This window comes from Suricata suricatta, chromosome 5, assembly GCF_006229205.1.
Source record: "Suricata suricatta isolate VVHF042 chromosome 5, meerkat_22Aug2017_6uvM2_HiC, whole genome shotgun sequence".
Taxonomy (NCBI): Eukaryota; Metazoa; Chordata; class Mammalia; order Carnivora; family Herpestidae; genus Suricata; species Suricata suricatta.
In genome coordinates this window covers 144,772,471-144,799,621 of record NC_043704.1, presented here as the reverse complement: position 1 = coordinate 144,799,621, position 27,151 = coordinate 144,772,471, and the positions used below count along the sequence as shown (strand labels likewise).

The following is a 27,151-nucleotide window of genomic DNA, read 5'->3' as shown; positions in this document are numbered from 1 at the left end:
AGAAAGGTACACATATCTTAAGTATTACAGCTTGATTTATTTTCAGCTGTAATTGGTACTAAAATTAGTAGCCAGACTGACAAACAAAAAATACTAGCAACACCACAGAGGTCCTCTTCATATCTTCTTCTCAGTCTTCACTTTCCCCTAGGTAACCACTCACCTGACTGCTCACAGCAGATAGATTCCAGCAGTGCCTGTTTGTGTACTCCATACAAATAATACAGGCCTGTTTTCCTGGCTGGCTTCTTTCCCTCTGCAGAGCATTTGTGTGTGGCTATAGTTCACGAACTGCCAATGCTGTAAAGCACTGCATTAATGACTACACCAGTTATTGTTTCTACTATTGATGGATATTTGGGTTGTTTCTCATATGGGACCACTGCAAATAATGCTGCTGGGAACTTTCTTGTACATGGCTTTTGAGGCACAAATGTAGGCATTTCTGTTGGGTAAAGGCCTTAGGATTTGCTGGGTCACAGGGCTCATTTATATGTAGCTTAGGTAGATAGCCAGAGAGTTTCCTAATGCAGTGGTACCTCTTCCTTGTTCTTGACATTAACACCCATCACGGAGTGTGCAGCAAATAATGCATGGAGAGGGAGGAAGCAGGGGGACAGGGAATGAAAAAGCGCATGTCAAAGACTCAGCATGTAGACATGTTGGTCACAGAGTCACAGCCATGGGCATGCTCCTGGCAGGAGCATGTTATCAGGGAAATAAATGATCACATCTAAGCTATTATGGACAAGTGGCCTGAATTAGAGCACTCCAGAGCTGGAAGGAACTGGGAGTTAATAAAGAAAGGGGAGGTGCTTTTTCTAGGCAGGATTCTGTGAAGGGCATTCTGTGAAGGGCACTGCAGGTCCAGGTGTGTCCTGGGTTCAATAGGTCCAGAGCTCAGTTCTTTCTGCTTACCCGGCTGTGGGCATTCTGGGAATCCTGACTGCCTCCATTTAGTCTGGGCTACGAAAGTGGCAGCTGTTCATTTACAAAAGGAGGTCCTACATTCACTACGGGAGGGTGGGGGCTCCTTAGCTGAGCAGGGTGTCAGGTGAACAAAATGAGGCAGCGCTCAGGAGTCTGCCTTCAGAATGTAGGATTTTAACTCTGTTCTTATGTTGACAGTTCACCTGGCTAGGTAGGTCCTAGAGCAGCTGTTCCCAAGTGTGTCCCAATGAGTCCACAGAAACAGAGTTTAGCATCCAGTAAATCTAGGAGAAACTGGGCACTTTCCTCCTTTGTCAGAAAATCTCAATGCATAGTAGCATTGAAGGCTCTGACAAGTCCTACTGCCAGAGAGAGAGAGAGAGAGAGAGAGAGAGAGAGAGAGGGAAAGTCCGTCTGTTTAACTGTGCTCAATGTTCTCAAAGTTGGCCAACAGAATCCTTCCCTCTTAAATTCTTTTTATATATCACAGATAAATTCTGCAGAATGCCACAAAACCCTTTGAAAACGTTAGTTTAAAAGACTCTGTCTGCTCCTCTTCCTAGTGTAGCATTTTTCATATAGTACTTATTAGTAGATACTATTGAAATAAACATAATGATTTGAGCTCATCATTACAAATAATTAAAATGGAACAGAATAGAAAACATCAGAGTGCATCACATGTAATGCTGTTTTACAAAACTTGGTTTTAATGACATTTACACATAAATGTTTGCGTAAAGAGTGACGGCCAAGAATGTACATCTTCTTTTTCTTTAATGTTGATATATTTTGAGAGGGGCATGGGGGAGGGGCAGAGAGAGAGGGAGCAAGAAAGAATCCCAAGCAGGCTCTGTACTGACAGCACGGAGCCCCTGATGCAGGGCTTGAACTCAAGAACCATGAGATCATGACCTGAGCTGAAATCAAGAGTTGGACACTTAACCAACTGAGCCACTCAGGTGCCCCTAGAATGTACATCGCATGTAGGTTGCAGTCAGAAAAGGAGACTCCGAAGACCACACTGTTTCCTCAGCGGTCTGCAGGAGACAGTCCGCAAGGTCCACTTCCTGCCCCCTCGCTGTCCTCATCCAGGGTCACATTCTTCTGTGCTCTCCTTGCACCCTAATCTCCTCACACCCTTCAGTTTTTAGCACTGCATCTGTCCCCCGTTCCTGGTTTATCAATTTCTTTCTCTTCCTCTCTTCCTCTAAGTAATGGGCTTTTTTGGTTTGCTACAAACGACTCACTCACTATCTGGCTTAGGAAAGTCACTTCAGCTCCCCAGTGCTCAGTTTCCTCACTTGTAAGATGGTAATAAATTTTCTCTCTTAGGACTGTCTGTAATGATGGAATGAAATAATCTGTGGGAAGCATCCAGAATATAAAGAGGACTGAAGAACTCCTTTCCCTCCCACTGGTCTCCCGACCGCCGTACACAATTTAAGGAAACCCTTTGAATATTTGGCCTCCTTTAGAAGCACTGTCATCAGTGACAAACATGAAGCATTCTGTGGTTGGTGACTCCAGGGATGACGGCTTCAGACCGGGAGGTGATGGTTCTTGCTAGTTTCCATCTTAGAGGGTAATCTTTCCAGCCTGGTTCCCACATTCTGCAGGGCACCCCACTGCCGTCTCTGCCCTCACCTCTACCTTCGTGCCTACAGGCTCTTAAGAATCCTGAGATCCAAACGTTGGACTACTTAGGGACAGGTCCCAAAGACGTCCAAAGATGTCACCTGTTAAAGGTGACTCAACTGTTACAGAGGGAAACCCCCCTCCCCGCCCCCAATTCCAGGACTGTGGACAAGGAGCACGCAGACCCTTAGGTCCTGCCTCCAATGTGCCAGGGGACACAAACACTCTGAATCCTTTGATCCTGCCTCAGCCGTGACCCAGGGGACACAAACGCTCTCTGCATCCAGAGCAGAGGGGTCAGTATCAGCCACTTACTTCTAGCGGTTAAACACTGATTAGTTCTCAAGGAGGGAAAATATCCATTGTGACAAATGTACGAAGGGTTTTCCTACCATATTTCCTTCCAAACCGCTCTGCGGGACTGAGTCCAAATAAGGTTACAAGATGCCAGCGAAAAGACTTTTTCTGTGGCTTTGCAAGGAAAAGCATAGTTTTGGAGACCCTTGATGGGCCGGCCCCGCCCTCCGTATCCCCGCTCCTTTCCCACTCCTTCCCTCCTTCCCCCGACCCTCGACTGCCCGGGCTCTGGGTGCACCCTCACACGTCGGAGGAGGAATCGAAGCAACTTGGCACTCCCGGCTCCTAGCGCCTAGAGGCCGGGCCTCAGCCCAGCGCGGGTGGGCGGGACCCATTCCTTCATAGCACCTGGGCCCCTGCTCCAGGCGCCTGCGGCTGCCGAGCTTGGTCGGGGCTTTTATTGTGAAAGGAGCTCCTCCTCCCTAGCTTTCGGGGAAGTGGGGAGGCTGGGCCGGGACGCGCTGCAGGGACTTCGCAAACTCTGCAAACGTCCCTAGCTGAACGCGGAGGCTCGCGGCTGAAGGGCTCCTGCACCCCCAAACCCGCAGGTTCCGCGTGCGTTCTCCCGGAGCTCCTCTAACAACCCCACCTGCAGAGCATCCCTGAGCGCACTGCACACCCAGGAGTCGTGGCGCCACTTGGCTGCTGGGAAGCTGTGGACCTTCGGTCCGGGAAATCCGAATCTAGGGAAGCCTGGAGAGTCACGGAGCGAGTGGCGACCCCGGAGCGGTGGGATGAGCCGGCGAGCCAGCTGAGAGCTCCGGAGCGGGTCCAGCCACTGCGGGCGCCATGGTAGGAATCTGGAGAGGGGACGCTCGGTGGGCGGATGGGGTGGGCACCCAGGCAGGTCGCGCGGACAGTGAGCACAGCTCTGGGCGCTTGGAGCCTGCGTGGCCTCCCGGAGCTGGAATTGTTCCGGAAGGGGGCTTGGGGACTGCAGCAGCTTTTATTTCTGTACCTAGGACGAAGGCGGGGGCGGGGGCGGTGGTGGTAGTGGGCGAGAGGGTGGGCAATTAGCTCTGCTGCTTCTCTAGGCGGGGATGATCGTAGTAAGGGAGCTTTCATTATGGATTCGCACACCGTGGCTGAACATCAATCCACGTAGAAATAGATTGGCTCTGGTAAGGGTGCAGTTCCTGGCTCCATCTCCTGGACCGCAGGGCAGGTGTGGGAGTGCTGGTTGGTCTGGGTTGTTATTCTGGAAGCTGAAGAACTAGTGAACCGTTGCCTTACTACTGATAAAACTCACAGACACCAACCCGCAGAAAAGACAGACCCTTTGAGCGTGAGACCCAGGCTACTTGTGCAGGCTTAGGAAAGGGGCTTCCCTCAGAACTGGCTGCTGATTAGCTCTGCTTCGTGGGTAGAAACGCCCTGCAGCCCCACCCGCCTGCACCAGCTGATCACTGCCCTGCCCTGGGGGAGAGGGGAAGGTGCCAGAGCCAGAATGACTATGAACTCTGAAGGAACCCACAGCGCTCTTCTTTCTGTTTCTATGACCTGCTCTCCCTTCCCCCTCTTAAACTCACAGAGATCAGATTAGAGCTCACTGGAGATACTTCTGGGGAGCTTAGATATGGGCCTGGAGTTTAGAAGGGCACCTAGAGATTCTTCTATAGAATGGAGGGCCTCTGAGGGAACAGCTCCCATGATGCAAAGGTGTCCTGGAGTTATGGGGACCAGAGACCAAGAGCTGGTCAATAGAAGGGTGCCATCTTCTCCAATGCTCATAGGTTTCTTTCTCAAGCTGCTAAAGAGAAAGAAATAATGGAATCTTAAGGTTGAAAAGGGGAAGCTGGGGGAAGAGATAGAAATTCAGAACAGACCCATAACTAGTGAAGAAATTGAATCAGTTATCAAAAATCTCCCAACAAATAAGAGCCCTTTGCCAGATGGCTTCCCTGGGGAATTCTACCAGACATTTAAAACAGAGTTAATACCCATTCTTCTGACGCTATTCCAAAAAACAGAAATAGAAGGAAAACTTCTGGACTCATTCTACGAAGCCAGAATCACTTTGATTCTCAAACCAGACAAAGACCCAGGAAAAAAATAGAACCAGAGGCCAAATCCTTGATGAATACAGGGGCAAAAATACTCAACAAGATACTAGCAAATCAACTTCAACAGCATATAACAAGAATTATCCACCATGATCAAGTAGACTGGTTCAATATTCACAAATCCTTCAATGTGATCCATCACATTAACAAAAGAAGATTAAAACCATATGATCTTGTAGATAGATGCAGAAAAAGCATTTGACAAAACACAGCATTTTTTCTTAATAAAAACCCTCAAGAAAGTCGGGATAGAAGGAACTTACTTAAACATCATAAAAGCCATTTATGAAAAGCCCACAGCTAATATCGTCCTCAATGAGGAAAAACTGAGAGATTTCCCCCTGAGATCAGGAACAGGACAGGGATGTCCACTCTCACCACTGTTGTTTAACATCGTGCTGGAAGCCCTAGCATCAGCAATCAGACAACAAAAGGAAATAAAACGAATCAGAATTGGCAAAGATGAAGTCAAACTTTCACTTTTTGCAGATGACATGAGACTGTACATGGAAAACCCAACCCACTCCACCAGAAGCCTACTAGAACTGACCCATGAATTCAGCAAAGTCGCAGGGTATAAAATCAATGTACAGAAGTCGGTTACACTTTTATACACCAAAAGTGAAGCAACAGAAAGAGAAATCAAGAAACTGACCCCATTCACAATTGCACAGAAAAACATAAAATACCTAGGAATAAACCTAATCAAAGATGTAAAAACTATCATCTGTGTGATGAAAACTATAGAAAACTTATGAAGAAAATTGAAGTAGACACAAAGAAATGGAAAAACATTTCATGCTCATGAGTTGGAAGAATAAACATTGTTAAAATGTTCTCAAAGCTTGAACAAACAATCCTAAAATTTGTATGGAACCACCAAAGACCCCGAATAGCCAAAGTAATATTGAAGAAGAAAACCAAAATGGGAGGAATCACAATCCCAGATTTTAGCTTCTACTACAAAGCTGTCATCATCAAGATGGCATGGTATTGGCACAAAAACAGACACACAGACCAATGGAATAGAATAGAGAACCCAGAACAGGCCCAAAAATGTATGGCCAGGAAAGATATCCAATGGGAAAAAAGCAGCTTCTTTAACAGATGGTGCTGGGAGAGCTGGACAGCAACATGCAAAAGAATGAAACTAGACCACTTTCTTACACCATACACAAAAAGAAACTCAAAATGGATGAAGGAACTGAATGCGAGACAGGAAACCATAAAAACCCTAGAGGAGAAATCAGGAAACAACTTCCTTGACCACAACCGCAGCAATTTCTTACCTGACACATCCCCAAAGGCAAGGGAATCAAGAGCAAAAATGAACTGTTGGGACCTCATCAAGATAAAAAGCTTCTGCATAGCAAATGAAACAATCAATAAAACTAATAGGGAAATGACAGAATGGAAAAAGATAGTTGCAAATGACATATCAGATAAAGGGCTGGTATCCAAAATCTATAAGGAGCTCCTCAAACTCCACATCTGAAAAACGAATAATCCAGTGAAGAAATGGGCAGAAGACATGAACAGATACTTCTCTAAAGAGAACATCCAGATGGCCAGCAGACACACGAGATGATGCTCAGCATCACTCATCATCAGGGAAATACAAATCAAAACCACACTGAGATACCATCTCATGCCAGTCAAAGTGGCTAAAATGAACAAATCAAGAGACTATAGATGCTGGTGAGGATGTGGAGAAACAGGCACCCTCCTACACTGTTGGTGGGAATGTAAACTGGTGGAAGACAGTGTGGAGATTCCTCAAAAAATTAACAGTAGAACTCCCCTATGACCCAGCAATAGCACTACTAGGGATTTACCCAAAGGATACAGGAGTGCTGATGCATAGGGGCACGTGTACCCCAATGTTCATAGGAGCACTTTCAACAATAGCCAAAAAATGGAAAGAGACTAAATGTCCATCACCTGATGAGAGGATCAAGATGTAGTTTATGTATACAATGGAATACTACATGGCAGTGGGGAAGAATGAAATCCTGCCATTTATAGCAACTTGGATGGACCTCGAGGGTGTCATGCTAAGTGAAATAAGTCAGGCAGAAAAGGACAGATACCATATGTTTTCATTTATAAGCAGAACAGGAGAAACTTAGCAGAGGACCATGGGGGAGGGGAAGGGGAAAAATAGTTGGGGAGAGAGAGGGAGGCTAACCATGGGAGACTCTTGAATACTGAGAACAAACAGGGCTGATGGGGGTGGGAGAGAGGAAAGGGGAGTGATGGGCACAGAGGAGGGCACTTGTTGGGATGAGCACTGGGTGATATATGGAAACCAACTTAACAATAAACTATTAAAAAAAGAGAGAGAGAAAAGAAAAGGGGGAGTTTGAACACTTGAGTGGCTCAGGTGGTTAAGTGTCCGACTCTCGATTTCAGCTCAGGTCATGATCTCCTGGTTTGTAAGTTCAAGTCTCACCATTGGGCTCTACACTGACAGTGTAGAGCCTGATTGGAATTAGCCTGATTGGAATTCTTTCTCTTTTCCTTTCTCTCTTCCCCTCCCAAGCTCACCCATGTGCGCTCTCTCTTTTTCTCTCTCTCTCAAAATAAATAAATAAACTTAAAGAAAAAAAGAAAAGGAGGGAGTAATCAGAGGTACAGGATGTGAAACTGAAAAGCATGGAGATTTTTTCACTATAAAATTCCATGTTCAGGGGCAAGAGTAATGCCAGAAGAGGGTAGGGGCCAAAGCCATCAACTCAGAGGACTGTTACAGGTATGCAGGAGTCTCTGGATTTTAAAGGTGTGTATGATAGTGTCTCAGACTGCCTGCGATGGAGGTGGGGTGCAGAGAGAAGGTATCCGCAGTCTGCTCTAGCAGCCTAAGGATGCATCACTGTGTTTGCTCTACTGCCCGTGTGGGCTTCCGGTCTTTGTGAGCCTGCAGACTCCTGGCTTCTCATCCTTAGTTAGGAAGAGGACTTGAGTCAGAATTTCATTTGTGTCAGAGTCCACTTGCCAGAGAGACTGGTGGCCTGATAAAGAGACCTCTGGCAGTAAAATGGTCTTGGAGATCTGAAGGTTTCATTTGCTTCAACCTCTGAACGAAGGGTCCTGTGGTCCAGAGGCTGGGGGCCCAAGATACAGCCTGTCACTGACCAGAACGAGTGTTGGAGGAGGTGGGGGGCTGATCCTTTGGAAACTTTAGTTTCTTCTGTAAAATGAGAGACTGAACTAGATCTCCTTTGATGTTCCATTTAGCTTCAAGAATGGATGGTACATGAATAATTTTGAGGTTGGACCCCAATCTGGTGTTGACTTCTTAGCATGTACACTTATGATTGGGTGAGGAAGAAGTGGTGCTCAGCCCTGGCTCACATTGCTCCCCAGACCGAATCCAGAACAGACCCAGACCAAGGGGTTTGTTTTTAAGGCTGTCCAGGTGACCCTAGTGTGCAGCCAAGACTGAGAAGCACAGGGCTAGAAGGCTGAGGGAACAGGAACTGCGCTTCTGTAGAGCTGCAATCCCTTGGGATAATGCTAAAATAGAAGGTGTCAGTGAACTTCATCTGCAAATGATACATCTTCTATGTTCCTCTTGCAGGACCATTCCATAGAGAAACCTCTAGTAATTCATAAAAGTGAGATGTGAACTTCCCCAACTTTTTTTAATTTAATTTATTTTTGAGAGACAGAGAGAGACAGCGCAACCAGGGCAGGGTCAGAGAGAGAGACACACACAGAATCTGAAGCAGGTTCCAGACTCTGAGCTAGCTGTCAGCACAGAGTCTGACGTGGAGCTTAAACCCACGAACTGTGAGATCATGACCTGAGCTGTAGCCAGATGCTCAACTGACTGAGCCATCCAGGCGCCCCTCCCCAACTTGTTTGAATATGGTAGGCTTTATCTAGTAATTCCTTGACACTGTCATATTACTGATCCAAGGCACATCAAACGAGAAACTCCAGGTAGGAATGTAAAGCTAAAAATGTGGCATCCTTAACTGTCTTTTTGCAAAAGTGAACACTGAATGCAGGACATGTGAGAATACTTTTGATCATCCTGAAGAGGGTGTGTGGTCTCTGAAAGGGCTTGGTATGTGTGTTTTTGAAGCTAAGATTGAGACAGACACTTGCCATCTTTCCTTACGATGATGGCAGGTGACTTGGTGTGTGCCAAGACCCAGAACTCGGATGAAAAATATTGTTAGAAGAAGTTAAGATTATTACTGCCAACTTTAAAATTTTTTTTCTGGGGTGCCTGTGTGGCTCAGTTGGTTGAGTGTCCAACTTTAGTTCAGGTCATGATCTCGCAGTTTGTAAGTTTGATCCCTGTGTTGGGCTCTATGCTGACAGCTCAGAGCCTGAGGTCTGCTTCCTATTCTGTGTCTCCTCCTCTCTCTGTCCCTCCCATGCTCATGTTCTGTCTCTTTCTGCCTCTCAATAATAAATAAATATTAAAATATTTTAAAAAATGTTTTCTTCCTGGGGCACCTGGGTGGCTCAGTCGGTTAAGCATCCAACTTTGGCTCAAGTCATAGTTTGTGACTTCAATCCCCACTTTGGGCTTTGTGCTGACAGCTCAGAGTCTGGAGCCTGCTTCATTCTGTGTCTCCCTCTCTCTCTGCCTGTCTCCTGCTTGCATTCTCTCTCTCTGTCTCTCTCTCTCTCTCTCTCTCTCTCTCTTTCTTTCTCTGTCTCAAAAATAAATAAACATTAAAAAATCTTTTAATAAAACATTTTTTTAATTCTCTTCTTGATCATATATATGGCATACTGCCAACTTCTATAGATGACTCTGGGTATCATTTTGGCATATTTCCTACTCTTTTAGTATTATTTAAATGTTTGTTTATTTTTGAGAGAGAGACAGAGCATGAGGAGGAGAGGGGAAGGACAGAGACAGGGAGACACAGATTCCAAAGCAGGTTCCAGACTCTGAGCTGTCAGCACAGAGCTGGACTTGGGGCTCAAACTCAGAGACCATGAGATCATGACTTGAGCCGAAGTTGATGCTTAACTGACTAAACCACCCAGGCGCCCCTGAGTATTACTTTAAAGAGCTGAGATTGTATCAAACATGCAGTTTTATAGTTTGATTTGTTTTACTCCTCTTTTTTGTCAAAACATGTTCCATTTCTGCATCTCCAAAAAATACTCATAACCATACTTTCAGTGCTCAGCACTGTGGCTTTGATAATCATCTCTCTGCTTGTGGACTTCAGGTTGTCCCCACCTTGGAGCTGTTTTCAGTGGCACATGGCCAGCTTCTGATTATCCATGGAAATGGGGATCTGAGTGCCTGGCTAAGTGGAACTCAGACAAACTCACAGGAACAAATTGTTTTAGCCTCTTTATAGAAGATTTTATGGCAATTACCTTCAAGGGCCAGAGCATGGGTATGGGAGGCATTTCCTCTTGTCTGTCTTCACTCTATACTACGGGCATGTCATCAGACAGACAGCCATGGAGGGAAGACGGGCCACAGAGAACTCACACATGGGTCAGTTCTCCTCGAAAGAACCAAGAGCTAAAATCGCTGGTGGTTAAGACCTAGAGAGGAATCTCCAGGAGAAGGAGCTGAGATCAGAGAGGGGATGTGACCTTCTCAAGGTTACCCAGAGCTCGTTAGCCTCTTCATACACTTGGGGCATTTGGTGCAGCTTGGAGTAGCAAAGGAAAGGACACAGGGTTTAAAATCAGAATGAGGTCTGTGCCAGGCTCAGCTACCATGTGGCTCTGGGTAAGGCCTCCAGTGCTCTGAGTTTCAGACCCCTCTGCAGCATGGGGTTATAATAATGGACTGTTATAAGGAGCAAATGGAATCAAAGGAAATGAAACGCTTGGTGCCCCAGAGGTGCTATAAGAATGAGGGCTTTAGAGAAGACCCACAAAATAGGTTTGTTTGTTTTTTTTTTGTCAGAACCTGAAAACAAAGGTAGGGAGGTTGCTGATGCACTTTCATTTACCACCAGTCCCAGAGGAGCTACTGGCACTCTTCTCTAAGTATGGATCACCTGCAGACAGATTCTGTTCTAATGCAGTTTTCTTGCTCCTTTATTATTTCTTTAAAAAATGATTTTTTAATGTTTTATTTTTATTTTTGAGAGAGAGAGAGAGACAGAGAGAGAGACAGAGAGAGAGCTGGGGAGCGTCAGAGAGAGAGAGAGAGACAGAATCTGAAGACAGGCTCCAGGCTCTGAGCTACCTGTCAGCACAGAGCCCGACGCGGGGCTCGAGCCCACAACTGTGATATCATGACCTGAGCCAAAGTCGGACGCTTAGCCGACTGAGCCACATAGGTGCCCCAGTTTTCTTGCTCCTTTAAATCTTTCTTCTCATCAGACAGGAAATACCCAGCCTGCAGGAGATGTTGGCCCAGTTGGTGCGCCCTGGGCCTCCTTGCTGAACACTGGGCCAACATGCACTCCCCACTCAGCCACAGGCCACCGAGGTCTAATGCCAGCATGCTCCAGCCAGCCACCTGGCCCTCATTTCTCAGGCTCAGCTGAAGAGAAGAGGCGAAACTCATTTTGGAATCCGAACTGGGAACCATGACATTCCAGCCCTTGGAGCCCATGGAGAATTTGATACCCTTTCTCTTGTGGGCACCCCCATAACCTCCTGCAGAGATGAGCCAGACTCTGCACAGGACTGGCCAGGGAGCAGAGGGTTTGAAATCATCCACTGGCCCTAATTAGCCCAAGGAGAGGCTGGTTCACAGAGCAGTGGGTTGGGAGTGGGGGTGGGGAATAGGCCTCACAAAGAAATGGGTTCCTTAGTTGTTTCAGGGGCCAGAGAAAGAAAGGTGCTTCCGATAGACCTCAAAGATGGTGACAGCCCCCTTGGAACAGACCTGGGAGGTCCAGCCCTCCCTTCCCACCCAAGGTACCAGTGTAGAAACAGAGTGCATCAGGTTTCCTTGAGGCCCCGGTGCTGTGAACAACCTGGGCTGTCTTTGCTTGGATCCCTTTTTGATGGGACTGTGGAAGTGTTTCCATCTGGGAGGCTGGGGGCATAGCCCCCATTGTCTGGATGCATCTGCACAAGTCTGAAGGCCCGTGTGGCCCCAGAGTGAGGATGGAACAGTGGTTTGTGCATGAACCCCAGGCTGCCCTTCTCGGTGTGGACCCCCAGCCCCAACACACACATACAGACACCTATTCTTCGAAGTGGCCTGGGATATGGCTGTATTCCCAAGGGCCCAGCTGGGTGGCCCTGGAACTGCTCACCAAGTGGCAGCTGAAAGGTGCTTTATGACAGCAGCTGGTGAGTTCAGTGGTGCGTGGGTGTTAAGAGTGAGAGGAAGGGAGAAGGGGAAGTGGAGGATGCTGAGCCCGCAGGCGCCTCACACTGCTCTCTAGGCCTTGACTGGTTCTCAGAGCTTGAGTCTCTCCCAGTGGCTTTGGAATTCTGGAGTGGCTCATCTAGAAGGCCATGAAAGGGGGATTCACAATCTTATGTTAAGTGTGTATTAGTGCTCTCTTGCTGCCATGCTGTTCATCCATCCATTCAGAAAACATGTGCTGTAAGCCAGATATAGTGCTAGGGCAGATATAGTGCTCTGTTACAAAGATGAGTAACAGAGACCCTGCCCCTGGGGAGTATGCAGTCTGGCGATGCCATCTGTGTGTGCGCCTGTGTGGGTATGTATGTTGGGCAGAGCAGAGCAGTTCTCCTCTGAGAACTGAGGAGTCACAGGCGGCTCTAAGGATGGCCTGGCTTTTGTCAACTGAAGAAAGAGGAACCATGATTATCTATTAGCATAGCTAAAAAGCAAAACGCCCTGACAGTATCAAGTGCTGGCCAGGACATACATTACAGATAGAAATGTACGGTAATAGAACCACACTGGAAACAGCTTGTCAGTTTCCTGTCAAGTTACACCTACACTCCCCACAGAACCCAGCAATCCTATTCCTGTGTATTTACCCTAGAGGAATGAAAAACATATGTCTATGCAAACAGCTGGATCCTAATGCGTATAGTAGCTTTATACATAATTACCCCAAACTAGACACAAATCAAATGTCCTCAACTGTAGATAGGACCCACAGGGTGAGATCCAGCCACAGCATCAATGAAGACAACAATCTCCTGCTGCACACAACACTGGGATGAATCTCAAAGAACTTTGCTGAGCGGAAGAAGCCAATCTCAAACGGTCACCTACTGCGCGATTCCATTTATCTGACTCTGGGCATTAGAGAACAGGTGATGGTTGCCAGGGGTTGGGGACGGAGAGGCTGTGGCTCCAAAGGCAGGGCACGAGGGAGGGAGGCTGTTGGAGTGACGGAGCTGTTGTCTCCTGATTGTGGTGGTGGTTCTATACATGTGTGTGAAAACTCCTACAACTGTCCACAGAGATTTTAATAGAACAATAAGAAGGAAAGGCAGCCTAGCAGAAGGAACAGAATGTGCAGAGCTCTGGAGACAGAAGTGAGCTGTCAAAAGTTGGCTAGGAGTGAGTTAGGGAGAACCTCCTGGAAATAGGGCTGGAAGCAGAGTTTGGCTCTTGGGTGTGGGTGGATTTGTGTTATTATCCGAAGGGCAGTGAGGGCAATGGAAGCACTTTTGAGCATGGGGAGGTGGGATGTGTTTGCATTTTAGAGAGCATGTTCAGAGGGCGGGGAGGCTGCAGGGAGTGGAGGGGAGCCTCTGGGAAAGGAAGGTGATCTGGGCAGACATGAGGGAGGGAGCAGGTAAGAGAAGATATATTTGGGCGAGAGAACACTAGTCCTTGGTAACCTCAGATAGGGAGGCGGGGCAGGTCATCTGCCATTTGTTTCTTGTTCAGGCATATGGGTATACAAAACCCTTGTCTGCCTTCTTCCTCTCTCTTCATTTTCATTTTTATTTATCTTATAGTAGCCTTTAGTCACACTTCGAAGCAATCCTGATGTAGAAGTAACTTATTTGAAAATGATACTAATCATTTTAAGTCTATAAAACAGATTATTATGTTATATTCTTAAGAGCCACAGCGAAGTATTTGACATTCCTCTCTTAATCTTCTAAATTGGTTCTGCCCTTATAATATCAGGTAGAGTAGGGGTAGTTGCAAGAATAAATGAGTATGGTGTTGGTTATGTTGTCCCCGCCACCCTGCCTGTGGTCCCTAGTGCCCCTACTACCCTGCCTGTGGTCCTTAGTGCTCCCCACCACCCTGCCTGTGGTCGATAGTGCTCCCCACCACCCTGCCTGTGGTCGATAGTGCCCCCACCACCCTGCCTGTGGTCCCTAGTGCCCCCGCCACCCTGCCTGTGGTCCCTAGTGCCCCCGCCACCCTGCCCGTGGTCCCTAGTGCCCCCGCCACCCTGCCCGTGGTCCCTAGTGCCCCCACCACCCTGCCCGTGGTCCCTAGTGCCCCCGCCACCCTGCCGGTGGTCCCTAGTGTCCCCATCACCTTGCCGGTGGTCCCTAGTGCCCCCGCCACCCTGCCAGTGGTCCCTAGTGCCCCCGCCACCCTGCCTGTGGTTGATAGTGCTCCCTGCCAGCCAGCATGTGGCTCCTCTATCTCTCCATCCCCAGCTTCCCCTCCTGCCATGGGCTTGACTTTGGGTTTCTACTAAGTGGCCGCAGGAAGGGGCTATGTCACATGCTGTTTACTTGTGGGCAATTTTTGTTTGGCTTTTGAGGGTGTTTGCTTGCAGTGAGCAAACAGCCTCTTCCAGAGCCATCTGGAGAGTTCAAATTCTTTCATTTTGGCTCGGGCAGCAGGTCCACAGCTCCATGTATAAAAGCCAAGTCAGATAGGGATTCTTTCAGAAATGTTACCAACCAGAAAACTGATGGAAGACATCAGAGGGGAGAGGGCTAGAAGAGAGAAAGGGAGAGAAGAAAAGAGTCAGAGCCAGAGATGCATGGATGTGAGATGAGGGGACCAAGGCTGAGACAAAAGGACTGGCCGCTTAGAGGAGCAGGCAGGAGCTCCTCACAGCCTGTGACCCGGTGCTCAGGGGACACAGGGCTCTGGGGCTGTACTGGCACAGTGTCCTGGGCTGGTTTCAGCAGTGAGTTGCCCTCTGGCAAAGCAGTGACGTTTTCCACTGGCCTGGCTGGTAAAGGCTCACTGACACCGTTTCTCCACACTTCACATGCCAGGCGTCAGCCCTGTGCTCCTGCTGGGGGGGAGGGGGGTTAACAGCAGAACACACTTGGCTTAGCCAGTGGCTGGCTGGCCTTGCCTCTGTCCGGACTGGTTTTGCACCAGTGCTGTGCATTCACTCCTGATGCATCAGGCACTGGTGAATTGTCATGACATTCTGTCTCTTATATCTCATTTTCCACATTTCCTGGAAGGAGAGTATCCATGTGAATCTGCTCCTCCACCTACATAAACGAGCAGCATATACCTCCTTCAGTCATTTCTACAATCCAGCTGAGTACTTAGTGGGCTGTGTTGACTAGGACCATCTTCCCATCTGGAGTGTAAACTGAGGGCAATGATTTAAACATTTTAAAAACTGTTTTAGTGCTTTTAAATGCTTGGTGCCATGCTCGAGGTGGGTAGTGAAGACTCAAATATAGTCAAATCCAATATAGTCAATATCAGAGGGTCATAGTTTCAAAAAGCATGGCACCAAGCATGGCACACTTCACTCTTTTCCCCAAAGATGAGTGAACTCCAGCCCCATGGATAACATGATAACTGATGACCACCCAGAAGGAAGGAAGCAGGGGAGGGAGGGCAAGTAGGGAGGGGCAAAGGGCTGAAGCTGTGCCCAGGCTGGGATGGGGCTCGGGGATGTGCTGTCTGGGTGCCGGACGCACTGGAGGTGGAGGCTGCAGGCAGTGTGAGGGCTGGAGGCCAGGGTGGCTAGTGAATGGGCCATTTGGATGTCCATGCCTGTGCTCTGAGGAAGGTGGGCAGGACACACAAGCTTCTTTCTCCTGGACAGAGTGGCTCTGTTGTCTGTCCATACAGAGGCTCAGTGTGTACCTCCAGGGGAACTGGACCCTGGCTCAGGGACTGGCTGGCGGCTGGGGTGGCCTCCTAGATGGCCCGAGCACTCCCTCCCGGCTCCCTGTACCCCAGCCACTGTCTGCAGGGCCCGGGTGCAGTCAGCTCCTGCAGTCAGCCACCGAGTCTGTCTCACCCTCCTTCCCCAACCTCCCTCACTCCTGGCACTCTAGAGATCCTGTTTCAACTACAAAGATGCTATTGTATTCTTCTTTTTTCAGAACATTCTCTCTCAAAATGCTAGTTAAAATCCCTTCATTTCCCTTTGGGGTGGGGGCGTAGATGGCTGACTGGGCAATGCCACTGTGTTTAGTCACTGCACTGAGCATGAGGAAAGGCTCCTGGCCCTTTGTTCACATGCACTCACCTCCCCTGCAGTGCCACTCACTCCTAGGGTGAATGGGTTTCCACTGTCATTGTTGCAATAGCTTACTTGGTAGTTTTAAAGCATGATGGGTTCAAAGGGTGCTCTCCCCCGTCAAATTTTACTTAAATTCCAGTTAACATACTGCAGTATTGCTTTTAGGAGTAGAAATCAGTGATTCATCACTTACCTGCAACACCCAGTGCTCATTGTAGCAAGTGCCCTCCTTAATTCCCATCCCCCATCCAGCCCAGACCCCAGCCACCCCCCTCCATCAACCCTCAGTTTGTTCTCTATTGTTAAGTCTCCCATGGTTGGACCCCTGGGTGGCTCAGGCAGTTAAGCATCTGACTTAGGCTCAGGTCATGACCTCATGGTTCGTGAGTTTGAGTCCCACACCAGGTAAGCTTGAGCCCTGCTTCGGGTGAGCCCTGCGTCAGGTGAGCCCTGCTTCTCTCTTTGCCCCTTGTGGGATTCTCAATCTCTCTCACTCTCCCTCTCTCTCTCTGCCCCTCACTTACTTATGCCCCCCTCACAAAAATCTCTCATGGTTTGTTTCCCTCTCTCTTTTCTTCCCCCCTCAAATATGTTCATCTGTTGAGTTTCTAAAATCCACGTATGAGTGAAATCGTATGGTATTTGTCTTTCTCTCACTGACTTATTTCGCTTCGCATAGCATACTCTAGTTCCATCCATGTTGTTGCAAATGGCAAGATTTCATTCTTTTTGATGGCTGAGTAATATTCCATTATGTGTACATGTATGTGTATATACATGATATATATACCATATCTTCTTTATGCATTCATCAGTCTATGTGATGGACCTTGGACTCTTTCCATAGCTTGGCTACTGATAATGATGCTATAAACATCAGGGTGCATGGACCCCTTTGAATCTGTATTTTTGTATCCTCAAAAGATGATTTGTAATCAAATTCAAATTCAAACCAAATTCAAACCCTGCTTACTATCTTGGGCAAGTCACTGGACCTTTAACCTCAGCCTCAGGTTTCCCCATGAAGATAACATCGCCCCCTTGTGAGATTGTGTGTTTGATGCTATAATGAGCAAAAAGCATTTCATATAATGGTCATCAGCATATACCAAGTGTTCAGTTAATGAGAGCTGTGATTACACAGTCCCTGTACAACAGAAAGGGCTGCAGAGGACTCAGCCTCTAAGACTGTTAGTAGGATCTGTCAGTGCACGTAGGGGAACAAGAGTTGGGGGTAGCCTTTGACCCTAGCTCCAATACATAAGGGGTTCTAGAATAGGGGGATATATGCTACAAAGGGGATTCTGTCATATCAGCCACGTGGATCCATCCCTACAATGGGGGAACTAGAGAAATATGAAGTTAAGTGTTAGAGGTAAAAGTGTACCTAGTTCAAGGGTTCTTGACCTGAAGTCCATACATAGAATTCAGAGGCGCCCTAAACTTGACTGAAGAAAAGTTACACCTTCATGTTTACTAAGTAAACCCCTAACTGAAATGCAGTGTTTCTTTAGTAAGGAATATAGGCACTAATCAGAATACTGTTAGCAGGACATGTGACCTTGTCACCAGGAGGAATCACAGATGTTTTATATCATGACAGTGGAAACACAGACTTTGAACTATATTCGTTACTCCTTGCTGCTTTGAAACTGCATTTGGGGAGAAGAAGGGGGAAAGAGAGCCGGGAAGTCTGAGGGACACAGATCAAGGGAGACTACTTGAATAATGAAAAAGAACCATGGACTGAAGGGGAAGGGGGAGGGACGGGGTGATGGTCAGAGTAGGGGGCACTTGTGGGGAGAAGCACTGGGTGTTATATGGAAACCAATTTGACAATAAACTATTAAAAAAAGAAACTGCATTTGTTATTAGAAGTGCTGATAGAACTGTTATTTAATATGTTAATAAAGAAGAACATGTATTATTAGACCATAAATTTTTTTAGGTTATTGTCATAACTTTATTTCAGTATATAATATATTCAATACAATATATTCAATATAATTGGCTGTCTTTGGGACACTATGTCTTTTACTTTATACATTAAAAAAAAAAAAAGCATCCTGAGAAGAATCCATCGCTTCACTAGGTGACTAGAACAGTCTCTGATACTAAAGGGATTCAGAACTGCTTCTGTGCAGGCATTCCTCTGTGTGATCTGATCTTGGGAGCATGCCAAAGGTCTGATACTTCAAAGTATCTTCCCTCAGCCTCTACTCCAGGATCATGTAAAAAATAGTTTTCAACAGATTTCTTGTGTATACTAGGCACTCTGCTGGGTATCCAAATATAATTTTCCTTCAATACTAGTAACATATATTTGCATTGGGCTTTGTGACTGTCTTATGTATTGTCTCATTGAATCCTTAACCCTTCAACTGTTAAGGCTGGTGTTATTAAACCCATCTTAGAGATCAGTAATAGAGTAATTTAGAGAGCACTGATGCTGAGTGATGGCCAGGTCACACAGTTACAAATACAAAGAACTTCAAGGCAGGCTGTCCAACCACCAATGTGATGCTCTTTCCAATCAATTAGCCTGAAAATTTCCACAACTTAGATGTAGCACTTTCACCTTGATGCCTAGTCTTTGGAAATTTTCTGTTAAAAGTAAATATCCTTGGAAATTATTTGTTGTGGAGAGCGTTGTCCTGAGGATCTGGGTCCCAGGTGTATCGTCTTCAAATATAGGAGAGAGAAAGGGAAGGGGCTGGAGCTGGAGCCCTGGAGGTGGGTGGGGTGTGGATTTGGGAAGCCCTGGGAGCAGGACTGCCTTGGGGAATGGTGCATGGGGGCAGGGGACAGGGGACACAGGTGGTGGGGTGTGTTGGGGCAGGTGTCAGGGATAGGGGAGGCCAGTGCTGAGGGAAGGAGCTCCTGCAGTGAGAGGGAGCCCTTAAGCCCAACTCAACTCTCCTTGTGTGTTTAGCGTGAGGAGCCCCCAAAACACGTGAGGCCGAGCCCCTGGCATCTAAGCAGCATCTTCATGAGGACACAGGGAATCCCTGTTTCTGGACCAAGAGCACATGTGATGGACAAGCAAAGCGTTTCTTTGTATCATGAGACTTGCTTTTGTTCTGGAGCACTGAGAGGGTCCTTGTGGCTCCACTGGGCACTTCCGGTTGCTTCTTGTCCCTGCCCATGGCTTTCCACCTAGTTTGTGAACCCTGGGAAGACAGCAGCTCCCCTGCAGCACCCAGTGTAGATGCAGAGGACATGTTCAACCAGTGTTTTAATTGGCTAGTAGTCTCCCAAATCTTATTTAAGTCCTTCCAGAGCTGTCCAATATAAATTCCAGAGATGATGGAAATCCTGTATGCTGTGCTGCTTGTCATGGGAGCCACTACCTGCAATCGGCTATCGAGTACCTGAAATGTGGCTAGTGTGACCAGGAATGAAGATTTCAAACGTTAATTCATTTAAATGTAAATAGTCTCATGTGCTCAGTGGCTCTTGTATTGGTCTTAAACTGGACCAAAAAGTATAAACACATGTGTACACAGAACCCAGGCTGCTGACATAGTGAATGAAATAAGCTGGCTACTTCGTTTTCTCAAGTTTTATTGAGCCAAGGTCAGAGAAGTGTTTATCTTCTATGGAAGACAGTAAAGCTAGTGAGATCCCAAAGGCAAATGTCTCTCCTCCTCAGTGTTAGGAGGCAATCGGGAGTGGTGGGGCCTGTGACCAACGGTAGAGAGCATGTTGTTGAGAGGAGCTTACTCTACTCCTGCCATCCGAGAACTAGGGCCCAGGGTGCGGCTAGAACTTCCTCTTTTTAAGGGAAGCCCAAAATCTGGAATTTGAATGGAAATATCCTGGTTTTTAAATATTGAACTTATTGAAAATAGTTCAGGCTGTGCAAAACACATCTGTAGGCCAGATTCGGCCCATGCTCCCAGATTACAAGCTCTCCTCTGGGCCTTATCCTGAAGAAGTCCTGCTAGAACTGGGATGGATTTAAGACAAGACTGAGGTGGGGTCTTGCCTTAGCGTCTTCATTGGCTCAGTTTCCCCTGGTGTCATGGGTTTAGTCAGAGAAGGGAGAAGTGTGTCTGGAAGACAGACTCCGCCCCCCCACCCCTCCTTCCATCCCTGCCCCTTTTCTGGGGTTGTGTCCTGTCCTCTGAGCAGCCAGGGAGGCTGGAATGAGACAGCCCAGAGAGAAACTTGATGTATGTTTTTAAGCAAGAAATCTTTGCTCCTTTCCCACCCCAATCCCACTCCTGGGCCTGAGAGCAAAATATATGGCAGTTAATACAAGGGCAGCCAGAGAAAATTTCTAACAAATGACAGGGTCTCTAGAATTCCATCTGGCCTGCGGTGTTCCCACACTGGTGCTCTTGTGAGCCGGAACAAAATGGTAATTCAGTTATGGACACACAAAAGCCTCCTGGGGCCAGCAGGACTGCAAAAGCCCTGACATAAAATCAATGTAGAGAGGACAGCAGAACAAGGGCGAGCAGGGAGGGAGAAGTAAAGGACGTAGGTTTAACTCCCTCTCAACCCAACGATAGGGCACGTGTTCTCCGTGAAGACTCCAGAAGCCCTATCATGGAGGTAACCCCATGGGTGTTGCTAGAAAATTACAAATCATAGTAATAGTAAGAAAACTAACATTGATCGAACATAACTATAGGTCAGGCTTTGTTTTGAATGCCTTGCCTACAGCAGCTCGTGTAACTCTTGCGGTGCTAGTGGAGTGTTTTTATTTTTATGAGGTCACATTCTTTTCCCACCAGAATGTCACCATCATAAGGGTGGTAACTTTAGTCTGTTTTCTTCATGACCTGTCTCTTCTGCTTGGAGGAGTACTTGGCTCAGGCGTACCTGCTAAATGAGCTAACGAATAGTCCTCCTTACCAAGGAGGAACTCCTCTTACTGCCATTGTGCAGATGAGGACACTGAGGCCCAAGCTGACACAGCAATGACACAGTGGGGCTGGAAACAACATCCAAGCAACCTGGCTCTGAGCCCACATGTTATGTATGGACTGGTGATGGCAGGCAAGCCTGGTAAGCTGTTGCCTCCCTCTGGGTCCAGAGAGGACACTTGTCAAACAACTTGGGGACCTTGTGGTGAGCAGATTTGTGCTAGGAACTGGCCTTGCGGTCAGGGGCTGAGCGGAGTTCTCAGGGACCATTTGGAGGTGGGCTGCTCAGTGCCTTCCTTAGCCTATGCCTATGGGATGAGGCCATCTGTACTGAGCCTGAGGGCTTGTGGAGTCCCTGGAGAATGTGCACAAACCCTGAGATATTGTTTGTCTTTCTGATGAGAGATAGGTCACTCTGTCCTTGGAGCAGAGACCTGGCGGCAGCATGTGTTACAACTCTATGTAGAACCGCACATTCCATGCTTCCCTCATGTGCTGAGCCATGAGTCAGAGCTGAGGTCAGAACTTGGGCTAGAATCCTGTCCCCTCGGGGGCAGGGCTGAGGGCCCCTGTGATGGACAACTCCATGAGCCAGGGTTCCTTGCTTGGGGCAGGAGGCACAGAAGATTTCCTTCTTGTCCATCCTCTGCCCTCTGAGATCCATACCTTGGGTGACCCCTACAACCACCTGTGAGAGGGTCACAGGAATGTAGTGTTGTGTGTGATCTGCGGAGGTGTTTCAGATTGAGAAACATTATTTTTGAGAAATAATGTTTTTCCCTCAGGCTTGTCCATGGGCTGCTCTGACTCTCACCATGCAGACTCTTCCCTCTCCAGCTGAACCTTGTGTGACACTGCCCAGGGAAAACGCCTCCCCCTCTTCCCAGCTGACATTTACTGAGCATCTACTAGGAGCCTGAAATCCTTGTAAGCATTAGACATTTTTCTCATTGAATTTGCCTGACTGCCCTGTAAGGCTGTGTCTTAGGTTGGCTTCTCCCCAAAGCAGACCTTGAGACAAAGATTCCAGTGTGAGTAATTTATCTGGAAGATGTCACTGTAAGACAGCAGCAGGTGGGGCTGAGGGGGTGAGGAATGGAAAGTGAGACCAGGAAGGCAGCTGATGTCCGGTGCTGGAAGGAGCAGGTTACACTGTGGGCTGGAGCTCGTTCCTGCTGGAGACCTCGGGGGTACTATGTAGCACATGCCTCAGAGTTGTCCTACCTACCGGAGGAAGTAGATGGAAACTCTACCCACCAGTTCCTCTCTGTCATGGGGTCAAGGGCTGATCCTGGAGGGTATTAACTTCCTAGCAGGCACATTCCAGCATCCAAAGCAAGCCTGAAGGCAGAGTCAAAGCCACTTGTGGGAGGGGCTACGGGCAGGGCACGAATAGCACCCACTATAGGTAGGTATGTCTATTTTCCCCAATTTACAGGTGAGGAAATGTCAAGTTCCATATTAGTGGGTCTCTACCAGGTTATTTTTTTAAGAGACGGGGAAAAGGAAGAGAAGGAAAGAGAAGGGAAAAGAAAACATGAGTCATTCCATTGCTTAAGGGTGTCATTTCATGAAGCTTTTATTTCAGTTTAACACACACACACACACACACACACACACACACACACACACACACACATTGGGTCACATTGTCGAATGTATTCCTGTGCATATTAGTAAAAAGAAAGTTTAAAAACCAGTGGGTAGATGACATAGCTGTGGCAGTCAGGTCCTGATAAGAAGCAAAGAAGGAAGTAACTTGCCCAGGGTCACACAGCGCGTCGGCAGTATTGCTGGGCTACCAGAGCCTCTGTGCTGGGCTCCTGTGCTGTTATTGACCACTTCTGATGTCCTGTACATGATCCTGGCCATCTCCTGGTTGGTCATCTCTATGGGAGGATGTGGGCTGTGAGCACAGTTCTGTAGAAGGAACACCTGGGAGAACTCAAAATTTAAGGGGTCTCTGCCCAAGAGTTGGTTGGATAAAGGACCAGCCATGGACTGTCCTGGGGACCTGAACCCCAGAACAAGAAGAGGCTAAAGGAAAAGAGGTGGGGGGGGCATTCAGAGGGGCAGTGCCAGCAGGGCAGGCATGCTCAGAACCAGTCCTCCAGAAAGAGGTAATGGTTGGTCTAGAGGTTGGACATGAAGGCAGTTCTTCAGCCCAGTTTGTCCTTTGTTGTGGTTCATTCTTCACGGGATAATAATAATGGCAGCTCCCATCTTTTGAACAGTTGCTATGTCACTATAACTTCTCTATGCATTGTAGACACATTAACTCATGAAACACCTGCATCAATCCTGGGAGGTAGGTGTCATTGTTTCTACCTTTATAGGAACAAGTGAAGAGCTAGGACACCTGCCCTGGGCATCTCCCCCGGCTGGGCCTGAGGGCTAATATGATATGCCTGGCTCTATAGGGCAGTTCCTACTGATGGCTTTTCCTCTCTACTGGTTCACTAGCCCCCGTCCCCAGGACTTTTGTGCTAACCTGGGGGTTTCTGGTGCAAATTCACCTGGTACCAGCTCTCTGATCATGACTGGCCCTGATTTGGTCTCTGTGGCCATTGTTGATGCCCAGATTTGTGGGAGGGAGGACTCCACCATCATGTCAGCTTTCTTAGGACATGCACTCAGGGAAAAACCTCTGGTTTCTCATCGGGTCCTGACTGCCACCACTCTGTCATTTAACCCATTGGCTTTCGAACTTTTCTTTTACTGATGTGCTGAGAAATATATTTTGCCTTGTGACTCCGTATGTGTGTATGCATGTAACTCAAAGATTTTATGAAATGGTACTTATCCCTATGAGATACACTAATTCGTGTTATCTTTCTCTTTCTCTTTTATTCCTTTCCTTTTCTTTAAAGCAAAATCTGATAGTGACCCAGACACTACATGGGTTTCAACCTACAAGGTGAAAGCCTGATGGAACTCCCCTCTCATTTTAATATAGCTGTTCCCCTCTTCTTGAGCTTGATTAATTTCCCCAGTTTCCCAGGAATGAGGCCAGTTTTGGAGGCAATGTGCCTGTTGTTGCATTTTCAAATCACTGTGCCACCCTGTCGACATCTACTCTGCATTCTGGACCGAGCTAGTGCACGCTGATGCTTCTCCACAGGCCAGTGCCCTCCACCCCCCCAACCCCCGCAAACCCCAGGGCGAAGGTGCTCAGGAGCCCCTGACCTGGGCCAGCTGTCAGGGCCAATGCCACCTCCCTACTGTTCCATCTGGGGTTAGGACAGGAGGTGGTCCTTTGAGTCTTCCAGGCTGCCTCCACCAACTGCCTGCCCAGACATAGACCCTCAGATTCCCAGCGTGGGCATGCTGGATGTGGCCTTCTTAGAACCCATGCTGTCCAGGACTTCTGCAGTGGGAAGACATCTTTAAGGGAGGCTGTATGGCCGATCTCTGCTGCAGACAGGGTGGGGTTGTATTAGTGTCCTCTTGCTCGTGTCTCAAATGCCCACAAATTTGGTTCCTTAACAGCATCCATTGGTTCTCTTACAGTTGTGGTCAGAAGTCTGAAATCTGTGGCACTGGGCTAATGTCAGGGTGTCTGTAGGGCTGCTTCCTTCTGGAGGCTCTAAGGGAGAAGGCTTTTCCAGCTTCTGGTAGCCACTGCAGTTTTTGGCTTGTGGCCCCTTCCTCTACCTTCAGATAGCATCACTCCCATGCTTCCCTCCTCACACTGCCTTCTCCTCTGTAGCGAGATCCCCCTCTGCCTTCCTCTTGTAAACCATTTGCCACTATATTTAGGACCCCCAAGTGATCCAGGATAACCTCTCCATCTGATGATCCTTAACTCAATCACATCGGCAAAGTCCCCTTTTCTTTTCTTTTTTCTTCAGAGTCCCCTTTTTAACATAAACCTCACAGTTCCAAGGGATTAGGTCCTGGATATCTTAGGAGGCTATTACCACATTTACCACAGTAGTCATCCAGCCTCCACTTTGAGGACCATGAGTTACTCCCTGTCATCAGCTGGCCAGTCCTGTGAGCTCAGGCTAGGGCTATGTGCTCCTGAGGGTCAAGTGAGACCAATGTGACCTTCCAATGCTTTCCCACTCCCATCTAGCAAAACAAGGCAAAGTAATAGTTACTAGTTACTTAACAAATAAATGCTGTGCTCTCCTAAATCCAGAGTTAGGATTATAGCTCTTCAATTAAGTTCCTTTTGGGGACTGTGGAAATACAGGGAGCTGCAGAATCTCAGAAGTGGAAAGAATTTAGAGCTCATGTAATCCTGGGGTTTCAAACTGGTGGCCCCTTGGCCAAATCAACTAGCTTCTCCAGGCTTGGCCTTTGATGCTAAAGAGAGAGATTAAGGCACCTGGGAAATCTATCAAGACAGGAGCTGGGCTTACAAGTCCATGAATCTCCATAGAATCCTAATTTGCATGTCAGAAGGAGAACACTGGTCTCAATGTTTGCACCTCTTTTGTAACATTGTGAAGAGTTTCTGAGAGCTAGGAGGCTTCCGGCTCCCTCTGACACTCCTGGATAAATGGATTAGCTTCACACTGGTTCTTGGAAATGCAAGTAGGAAAAACACATGAATACTTTGTAAATACTGCCCTTCTTAGGTTTGTTGTTTTACAGTGCTTCTCCATGAGATGAACTGTGTGTACAATCATCCAGCAAGTGACTGGGGTTATAGACAATTTAGTTTCACTTGTATTGGGGGCAACTGGGGCAGAGAGGACACTGAAGACTACCTTCTCTTAGTTTCCTAGTTTTGCTTTTTAAAGTCTTCCTCTAAATCCAGTTCCTGAACTAAATTTTACTCTTTTTTTTGAAGACAGGGAAATTTTCATTCTTTTGGACCCCCACAGCACCACAGTAGAGGTACCTGCTAGATGCTTATCACAGGAGACGAATGGAGTTTAGCCCACATTTTCCTGCCTAGGAGAGCTCGTTCCTTGGCTGTTCTCTCCACTTTCCACCTCTGTCCTTCCCCCGTCCAGCAGCTACACTATTCCAGATGCCCCAGTGTTGGGAATGCCCAGCACCAGATCTTCACGTTGACGGAACTCTGACCAGAGCTCTGGCATTGTGGGACCAGTCCAGAAAGCTTGCCCTGGGTCATATGCGGAGAGAAGTTGCACTTTATGACACAGGAGAGGAGCAGAACCCTTCCAGTGTCTTTTCTTGGTAGAACTCAGTGGTGATACATAGTCCAGGATAAGAGATCATTCCTTCTAATACTCGATGCAACTTAATCCAAACAGCATGTGGTCACATCCAGCCTGAAATGGGTTTGGTCCCACCAGACCAGGGCAGGAGGCCGGAACAGAGGAAAAGGAGCCAGATATTATGAAATATTGCTCTGTGTTCAGTAGGGTTCATGTAGCTCTTAGCAAGTATATGAGCAGGATGCAGTGCTTGTTTATTTACTTTTGATCACAAAGCTGCAGATGGGGAAACATTGATTGACTCGATCCCCTTCAAAGGACAAAAACTGAGATTCAGTTTGCAGGGGGTGGGGGTGGTGTGTCCTTACTAATTTCCAGAAACACCTACTTTTGCCAAGAGCCTCAATGAGAAATTAGAGGAGATGAGGAAGGAGGGGTGAAGGTAGTGACAGGTGGACCTCTGGGGGTGTAAATAGAGCATGGGCTCTGGGGACCTCTGGGCAATAATACATGTACTTTAAAATTTTTGTGTGATGAAGAGAGGGCAAACTTGCTTTGGAGAAGGAATTTCTGAGAACTAGGGAGGCTTCCCGCTCCTTGGGTCCTTGACTCACTTCTTTTTCTTCCCTGGAGGTTCCAGGGATCATGTCTGAGGTGTCTCCCCTCAGCCAGCCTCTTTCCCACCTGAACTGAGTTTCCTTCTGCACTTGATGCAGAAGCAGGTTGCTTTTTGACCTTTTTTTCTCTCTTAACATACACCTTCCTTTCCTTTTTGGATTCTTTTTGCTACTAGAAACTTTGCTGATTAAAAATCTGTGTTAATTCCCTCCTACACTATTGGTGGGAATGTAAAC

The 27,151-nt window shown here is 47.5% G+C and overlaps 1 protein-coding gene across 2 annotated transcripts in view; it reads left to right on the top strand.

The window, feature by feature from the left end:
* The first annotated feature begins 2,338 nt into the window (after positions 1-2,338).
* The window catches only part of GASK1A (golgi associated kinase 1A), a 60,542-nt gene continuing 35,729 nt past the window's right edge, over positions 2,339-27,151 (top strand). Inside the window, exons 1-2 of one of the 2 annotated variants that reach the window (XM_029940854.1) lie at positions 2,339-2,483; positions 3,474-3,717. In XM_029940854.1, the coding sequence (XP_029796714.1) occupies positions 3,715-3,717 (3 nt within the window). In that variant the 5' untranslated portion in view covers positions 2,339-2,483; positions 3,474-3,714. Of the gene's footprint in view, positions 2,484-3,363; positions 3,718-27,151 lie in introns of those variants that run through there. The other variant, XM_029940853.1, reaches the window with a different exon arrangement.